Source organism: Oncorhynchus mykiss, chromosome 23, assembly GCF_013265735.2.
Source record: "Oncorhynchus mykiss isolate Arlee chromosome 23, USDA_OmykA_1.1, whole genome shotgun sequence".
Taxonomy (NCBI): Eukaryota; Metazoa; Chordata; class Actinopteri; order Salmoniformes; family Salmonidae; genus Oncorhynchus; species Oncorhynchus mykiss.
Window position 1 is genome coordinate 40951416 of NC_048587.1, and position 8461 is coordinate 40959876.

An 8461-nucleotide genomic window follows, 5' to 3' on the forward strand; every position below is an offset into this window, starting at 1 on the left:
GTCACCCTCATTTGGACTCACTGGGACCACTGCTCTCTCTGCTGGCTGGAGCCTACCTGGAGAGGGGCGGGTGTGTGTGTGTGTGTGTGTGTGTGTGTGTGTGTGTGTGTGTGTGTGTGTGAGAGAGAGAGAGAGTTTCCCAGTCACCTTCAGTAAGACTCATTTCTGAGATGACTTCTGGCTCCCTGCAGGCGTCTTGTGAGCGCTTGCTGTCAGGAAATGATGCTGCATCAAGAGCACACACACACAGAATAGTCTTACACTCTCTCCCTCTCACACACCCACACACACAGGTCTTGGATGACACTTGGATCATCTGTCGAGTGCTCAAGAGAGATGATACTGCTGTGCTGATGAATGCTGGGAGTCTGGGGGATGCTACCTTTCTGGAAGCTATAGTGGGTTTCCTCTCCTGATTAGGGCTAGACGCAATCTGTTGAGATTGAGTTTCCTCAATCTACAGAAATCATTGGCAATCAACTATTTAAGTAAGTGGAATGAAGGGAAATACCTTGAAAGGAGGACAATGGAAGTTCAGTAAAAAGCTTTTTAATGATTAAAAGCACAAGCATTTTAGAATGACTGCCTTCGTCAGGGTGCTTAGAAAAGTTAAATGGCAGTTGACATGCATCCAGTTCCTTCTGGCTTCTTGGCTTTCAGAGAAGTGTATGGCTGGATTAGCATGCATTATTATCCTACCCATTTACAGACCATTCATCCCTTTCACTGATCCCTCTTCATGCAGAACTGTTTACCTCTCGGATATACAGTATACTCTTATATATAAATATACCTCTCAAATATTATGTAAAACATGTAAGACCCTCTTATCTGAAATATAGCCCACCTCTCATACAGTATACGACCCTCGTATTTCATATCCTGTATTTGAGATATACAGTAATATTCTTGCCTTTGGCTGTAAAAGAGTGATGGAATTCGGTTATAGGGAGAAAGAGAGGAATATCCTCTATTATTCCCAGTTTTGTCTCCCTCTCTGCCATCTGATCCACGGCATTCTTTCCAGCCGAGTCATCCCCTGGTGTCACTCTCTTTTATATATATATATATATATATATATATATATATATATATATATATATATATATATATATATAAATGTGTGTGTGTGTGTGTGTGTGTGTGTGTGTGTGTGTGTGTGTGTGTGTGTGTGTCATCTCGTGGTGTCAGTATCTTTTATATGTGTGTGTGTGTCATCCCCTGGTGTTAGTCTTTTTTCTATGTGTGTGTGTGTGTGTGTGTGTGTGTCATCTCGTGGTGTCAGTCTCTTTTATATATATACTGTGTGTGTGTGTGTGTGTGTGTGTGTGTGTGTGTGTGTGTGTGTGTGTGTGTGTGTGTGTGTGTGTGTGTGTGTGTCATCCCCTGGTGTCAGTCTCTTTTATATATGTGTGCGTGTGTGTGTGTGTGTGTCATCTCGTGGTGTCACTAAGTGCTCTCATACTGTCTCTCAGACAGACACCTAATTGCTGCTTAACATTTGTCATGCTTCATTCTCTACACACACGGAAACACAGAACAATGCTCTCTCACTCCCTCTCTCTCTCTCACACACACACACACCCTGACTCCCAGGGGAGGTTTGGAGTGATGGAAAGAATGAGAGGCGGAATAGGAGGAGTGAAAGCAGGAATGACGTTTGGTTACGGTGGCCTAGGGCCCCTGATAAGATTGGAACCACATTGGAGACTGCATGCATGGGGAGACTGGCAGGAGAAGGGCTTTGGTGTGCAGCCAGTCATTGTTATGGTCACAATGTGCTTTCTATTCTATACATTCATCCCAAATGGCACCCTATTCCCTATATAGTGCACTACTTTTGACCAGAGCCCATAGCACTGTGTAGGGAATAGGGTGCCATTTGGGACAGTCTATACATTCACTACTGCTTCTTCACCAGACTGCTGTGATATGATCAGGTGCCAATTAAATGCAGGATTCTGTGTAGAGGAATCATATGCATTATGCATAGTTCTATTCGCTACAAACCCTTTGACTGTGTGGGAATATACAACAGTACACACACTTGCACAAATACACATTCACCTATACACAGACACACACACCTGTGTGGTAATAATGTATTTAGTGAAGCTGTAGACTTAATGTGTGAATGGTTTTGTCCCTCTGGGAGTGAAATAGAAACTTGCAGCTAACCTGAAGCTGCTGTACTACGTAGCTCTCAGCGTTAGTATCCAGGGGTCTACTAGTGTCACTTTCTCCTGGCTATCTTGACCTGGACCTGACTTTTGTTCTCCATTTCAGCAACTGGATGAGATGTTTTTTAACTGTTATAATCAACTATAACTATCTATAACTATGACTTAAAACTGTTATAATCAATTATAACTAATTATAACTATGATGCTTTATAACTGTTATAGTTTATTATAACTATGATACTTTATAACTGTTATAATCAATTACAACTAATTATAACTATGATACTTTATAACTGTTATAATCAACTATAACTATGATACTTTATAACTGTTATAATCAATTACAACTAATTATAACTATGATACTTTATAACTGTTATAATCAACTATTATAATCAACTATAACTATGATACTTTATAACTGTTATAATCAACTATAACTATGATACTTTATAACTGTTATAATCAACTATAACTATAATGAACTTTAACTATGATGTTTTATAACTGTTATAATGAACTGTAACTAAGATGCTTTATAATCAATTTTTTATAATCAACTAACTATAACTATGATTTATAACTGTTATAATCTACTATAACTAACTGTAACTATGATGCTTTATAACTATTATAATCAACTATAATTGATAACTAACTTTGATGCTATTATAATCAACTATAATGAACTACAACTATAATGCTTTATATAATCAACTATAACTATGATTTATAACTGTTATAATGAACTATAACTAACTCTAACTATGATGCTTTATAACTGTTATAATGAACTATAACTAACTATCTATGATGCTTTATAACTATTATAATAATATATTTCTAACTATATCTACGATGCTTTATAACTGTTATAATGAACTATAACTAACTATATCTATGATGCTTTATAACTGTTATAATCAACTAACTATAACTATGATGCTTTATAACTGTTATAATGAACTATAACTAACTATATCTACGATGCTTTATAACTATTATAATAATATATTTCTAACTATATCTACGATGCTTTATAACTGTTATAATGAACTATAACTAACTATATCTATGATGCTTTATAACTGTTATAATCAACTAACTATAACTATGATGCTTTATAACTGTTATAATGAACTATAACTAACTATATCTACGATGCTTTATAACTATTATAATAATCTATTTCTAACTATAACTGTGATGCTTTATAACTGTTATAATGAACTAACTATAACTGTGATGCTTTATAACTGTTATAATGAACTAACTATAACTATGATGCTTTATAACTATTATAATAATCTATTTCTAACTATAACTGTGATGCTTTATAACTGTTATAATGAACTAACTATAACTGTGATGCTTTATAACTGTTATAATGAACTAACTATAACTATGATGCTTTATAACTATTATAATAATCTATTTCTAACTATAACTGTGATGCTTTATAACTATTATAATCAACTATAATGAACTACAACCATAATGCTTTATATAATCAACTATAACTATGATGCTTTATAACTGTGTTATAATGAGTGCATTTTGTTCTCTATTGCAGCAGCTGGATGAGATGTGGCGGGAGCTGCGTTGGATCACTGATGCCCTGCAGTGTGCCCGCTACAAGCAGCCCCGTGGCGGTGTGCCCATCACCAGCCTGGTCAATGCCAGCGAGCCTGAGTCAGACCAGGGGGCACAGAAGAGTGACTCAGCATCCTCTACCATGGACTACCTACCCACACCATCACCATCACCTGAGCTACGGCGCAGGAAGGATGTTAGTGGTGAGGAGAATGCACACAGAGAAAGACACACACACTGTCTTGGCTGTCCATCGAAGACGATGATGACGATGCTCCTTGAGGATGGGGTTGTATGGGTGTGTTAGCCCTTCTGGCGCTGGTGCCACTTCACACCTATTGATGCAGTGCATACAAATACACAGACATAAACATACATATTGACAGACATTTGTCCACCTCCTCACTCTCAATACACTGGAAGTAAGTCAGGAATGGTATTTATCATAAGCTAAACACATACCCCCACTCTATAATCATAGTTTGTACTGTGTCTGTGTGCAACGCTATTTTGTACATGGACTGTGTGTGTGTTTCTTACCCATCTGTCTCTCTGTCTCCTCCCTCAGACTCCCAGCTGGGGTCAGATGAGGACGGTTGTTCAGAGGTGTTCCTGCCGACAGACAGTGACTACGACTCCAGCGAAGCCTTGTCCCCACGCGAGCTGGACCTGCTCTACTCCCCCCCCCAGGACCTATCCCAGCAGGCCGTGCACGCCCTGGGAGGTAGCGCTCCCGACGTACTACAGATACACGAGCTCAGGTACGAGAACGACCTCTAACCAATGTTCCCTGTAAAATGTTTTTGGCACTGAGCAAATTTCAGGTCTGCTGAGTGTAAATATAAATGTTGTGAAAGTTATGTGCAACTTCCGGCGCGCATTTACTGTGAACACTGAGGCTATACCTGCTTTATGTTACAGTTTTAACAGTGGCCAAGTAGACTACTGTGGCTATTTGATCATAATGTAGGCCTACTAGAGTGGCCTACCATCAAAAACAATGGCAAAAAATGCAGTTACATTGAAAGTGGCTAATATTGCATTGATTCAAGCACAATTCCCACAATAGCTCAAAACATTGATAGTGTTAACTAAAGGCAAAACTCTAGAAAGATGAGTGAAGCTTCTCTGTGCGGGCTAATTTTTATTCTGGGAACATTGCCTCTAACCCTAACCTTGACATACTGCAAATACTGCAAAAACGACCTCTGACCGACCCTGACCCTAACCTTGACCCTGACGTACTGCAGATACAACCTCAGGTACAAGAATAACCTCTATCCCTGACCCTAACGTACTGCAGATACACAAGCTCAGATAGATATAGAGTTGCCACTCTTGTCCTGTCCAGTCCACTTGTGTCCACGAAAACCTCTTCCTTTCACTCTCCCCCAGCCCCAGATTTGTCCTTTTCCCTCTCTCTCCTTTCCTCTACTATCTCCTTTCCTCCTCTTCCCAATCTCTTTTTGACAGCCATGACTAGAACCTAACAAATCTTATTTTTTATTTTCCAGGTACAGCATCTGCCAGCCCAAAGACCTCGCTCTCTCCCCTCTCTCCCCCGCCTTCCCCCTCTCCCCAGGCCCAATCCTCTCCCCCGCCCCACCCCTCTCACCTGCCCCCATCTTCCCTGAGACCACTCTATCCTGCTCCAAAACCCTGGAGGGTCTCTCCCTCTCCAAAACGACCCAGGACAAGCACTCCTTCACCCCGTTGCGGCACCTTGCCAACCCCCCAGCCAAGCGGAAGCTGCTGTCCCGGAGCCACGGGGCTACTGGGGCCCAGGCGGGTTACTTCAGCGGTCCCCAGCGGTGGCTCAGGGGCCACAGCGACAGCCACACAGGGTCCCTGTCCGAGGGGGTCTATACCAGGCAGAGGGACCCAGAACTGACCACCCTGCCCCTGAATCTCCCATCACCTCAGGGGGAGATATATGCTAGTCATGCTTCCTGTGTCCTGGAGGGCCGGAGGGGGGGACAGAGGGAGCCCAAGCCCCATATCAGGACTATCTTTGTGGAACCGTGTAAGGAAACATCACCTGAGAACAGGGGCTGTGGAGAGGAGGAGAGAGGGATGGAGGGAAAGGGAAGGATTCAGAGAGGGGCAGGGGTGACAATGGTTTTGGCAGAGGAGGGGTCAGGAGAGGAGGGGTATGAAGGAGCGAGAGCCCATGATCTGGACTCAGACGACCAAACAAACGCACAGGTGTCAGAGATCCTCAGCAGCAAGCTCTAGAATTAGACAATGGTTCGGCAAGGCGCTCTAGGATTGGACAATGCTCAGTAATATGCTCTAGGATTGGCCATGTTCAGCATTTGACAGTGGTTCAGTAACAACCTCCAGGATTAGACAATAGCTCAGCAACATGATCTAGGAGTGGACGGGACTGAGTAACACGCTTTTGAACGATTGGACATAGGCTAATTGATGACAGCTGGATGGAGCAATGTTGTTTTGGTGCGTTGCATACAGTCCCTCATCCCTGTGTCCAAACTGATAATGATGCCCCTTTTCCTGTCTGTTTGTCTCTGTGTGTGCTGTTGTGTGGGTCTATATCTTTCTTTTATCCCTTTCTCTTTCTATCTATCCTTCAAGTTACTGTGGACAAGCATGCTGAACTGACTCTGAGCTAGTGCATGTTTCTCTCTGAGCTCATGCACGTGTGTAGCTCACAGACTAGACAACCCTTGCTCTCTCTGTAGAATGTTCTAGAGACTCAGGTTGCTGGCCAACTGTCTGAACTGTTAACTCAGAACCAAGCCAAGGCTCCAACTGTTATGACCTATAATTAATGCAACATGACGTCGCTGTCGGATCTAAACGTCAACTCCAAAACAGAAAAAATTAATTATACTGTATTTTCCAAATAACGAACATACAATTATGGAACTTCAGAAGTATTTTGAATACATTTTCTTTGTCCTAGAATGATGAAAGGAAGTTACTGCTTTCAGCACATATAAAACATGAAAATTGGCAAAAATTGTGTTACAAGCTTTTCATCCGACAGCGACGATGAATTTAAGCACTGCTTTACCTATACCTCTGCACTTGAAAGTGTGTTGATGACCAACAATGGCTCGAAGTTGCTATTTCAATTGATGAGTTTTCATTATACATTGACACCTTACATAAACTCAGCAAAAAAAGAAACGTCCTCTCATATCAACTGCGTTTATTTTCAGCAAACTTAACATGTGTAAATATTTGTATGAACATAGCAAGATTTAACAACTGAGACATAAACTGAACAAGTTCCACAGACATGTGACTAACAGAAATGGAATAATGTGTCCCTGAACAAAGGGGATATCAAAAGTAACAGTCAGTATCTGGTGTGGCCACCAGCTGCATTAAATACTGCAGTGCATCTCCTTCTCATGGACTGCACCAGATTTGCCAGTTCTTGCTGTGAGATGTTACCCCACTCTTCCACCAAGGCACCTGCAAGTTCCCGGATATTTCTTGGGGGAATGGCCCTAGCCCTCACCCTCCAATCCAACATGTCGGCAGGGTAGCCTAGTGGTTAGAGCGTTGGACTAGTAACCAGAAGACTGCAACTTCAAATCCCTGAGCTGACAAGGTACAAATCTGTCGTTCTGCCCCTGAACAGGCAGTTAACCCACTGTTCCTAGGCCGTCATTGAAAATAAGAATTTGTTCTTAACTGACTTGCCTAGTTAAATAAAGGTAAAATAAATAAAATGTCCCAGACGTGCTCAATGGGATTGAGATCCGGGCTCTTCGCTGGCCATGGCAGAACACTGACATTCCTGTTTTGCAGGAAATCATGCACAGAACGAGCAGTATAGCTGGTGGCATTGTCATGCTGTCAGGATGAGCCTGCAGGAAGGGTACCACATGAGGGAGGAGGATGTCTTCCCTGTAATGCACAGAGTTGAGATTTTCTGCAATGACAACAAGCTCAGTCCGATGATGCTGTGACACACCACCCTAGACCATGACGGACCCTCCACCTCCAAATCGATCCCGCTCCAGAGTACAGGCCTCGGTGTAACGCTCATTCCTTTGACGATAAACGCGAATCCGACCATCACCCCTGGTGAGACAAAACCGTAACCCGTCAGTGAAGATAACTTTTTGCCAGTCCTGTCTGGTCCAGCGACGGTGGGTTTGTGCCCATAGGGGACGTTGTTTCCGATGATGTCTGGTGAGGACCTGCCTTACAACAGGCCTACAAGCCCTCAGTCCAGCCTCTCGCAACCTATTGCGGACAGTCTGAGCACTAATGGAGGGATTGTGTGTTCCTGGTGTAACTCGGGCAGTTGTTGCTGCCATCCTGTACCTAAGGTGTGATGTTCGGATGTACCGATCCTGTGCAGGTGTTGCTACACGTGGTCTGTCACTGCGAGGACGATCTGCTGTCTGTCCTTTCTCCCTGTAGCACTGTCTTAGGCGTCTCACAGAACGGACATTGCAATTTATTGCCTTGGCCACTTCTGCAGTCCTCATATCTCCTTGCAGCATACCTAAGGCACATTCACGCAGATGAGCAGGGATACTGGGCATCTTTCTTTTGGTGTTTTTCAGAGTCAGTAGAAAGGCCTCTTTAGTGTCCTAAGTTTTCATAACTGTGACCTTAATTGCCTACCGTCTGTAAGCTGTTAGTGTCTTTACGACCGTTCCACAGGTGCATGTTCATTCATTTTTTATGGTTCATTGAAC

The 8461-nt window shown here is 42.5% G+C and overlaps 1 protein-coding gene across 2 annotated transcripts in view; it reads left to right on the forward strand.

Annotated features, from left to right (window-relative positions):
- ankfn1 (ankyrin repeat and fibronectin type III domain containing 1) overlaps window positions 1-6606 on the forward strand; it is a 225981-nt gene extending 219375 nt beyond the window's left edge. For both annotated transcript variants that reach the window (XM_021581040.2, XM_036960459.1), the window contains 3 exons: window positions 3757-3979; window positions 4345-4537; window positions 5291-6606. In XM_021581040.2, coding sequence (XP_021436715.2) covers window positions 3757-3979; window positions 4345-4537; window positions 5291-6011 — 1137 coding nt within the window. In that variant the 3' untranslated portion in view covers window positions 6012-6606. The remainder of the gene's footprint in view (window positions 1-3756; window positions 3980-4344; window positions 4538-5290) is intronic.
- Window positions 6607-8461: the final 1855 nt, after the last annotated feature.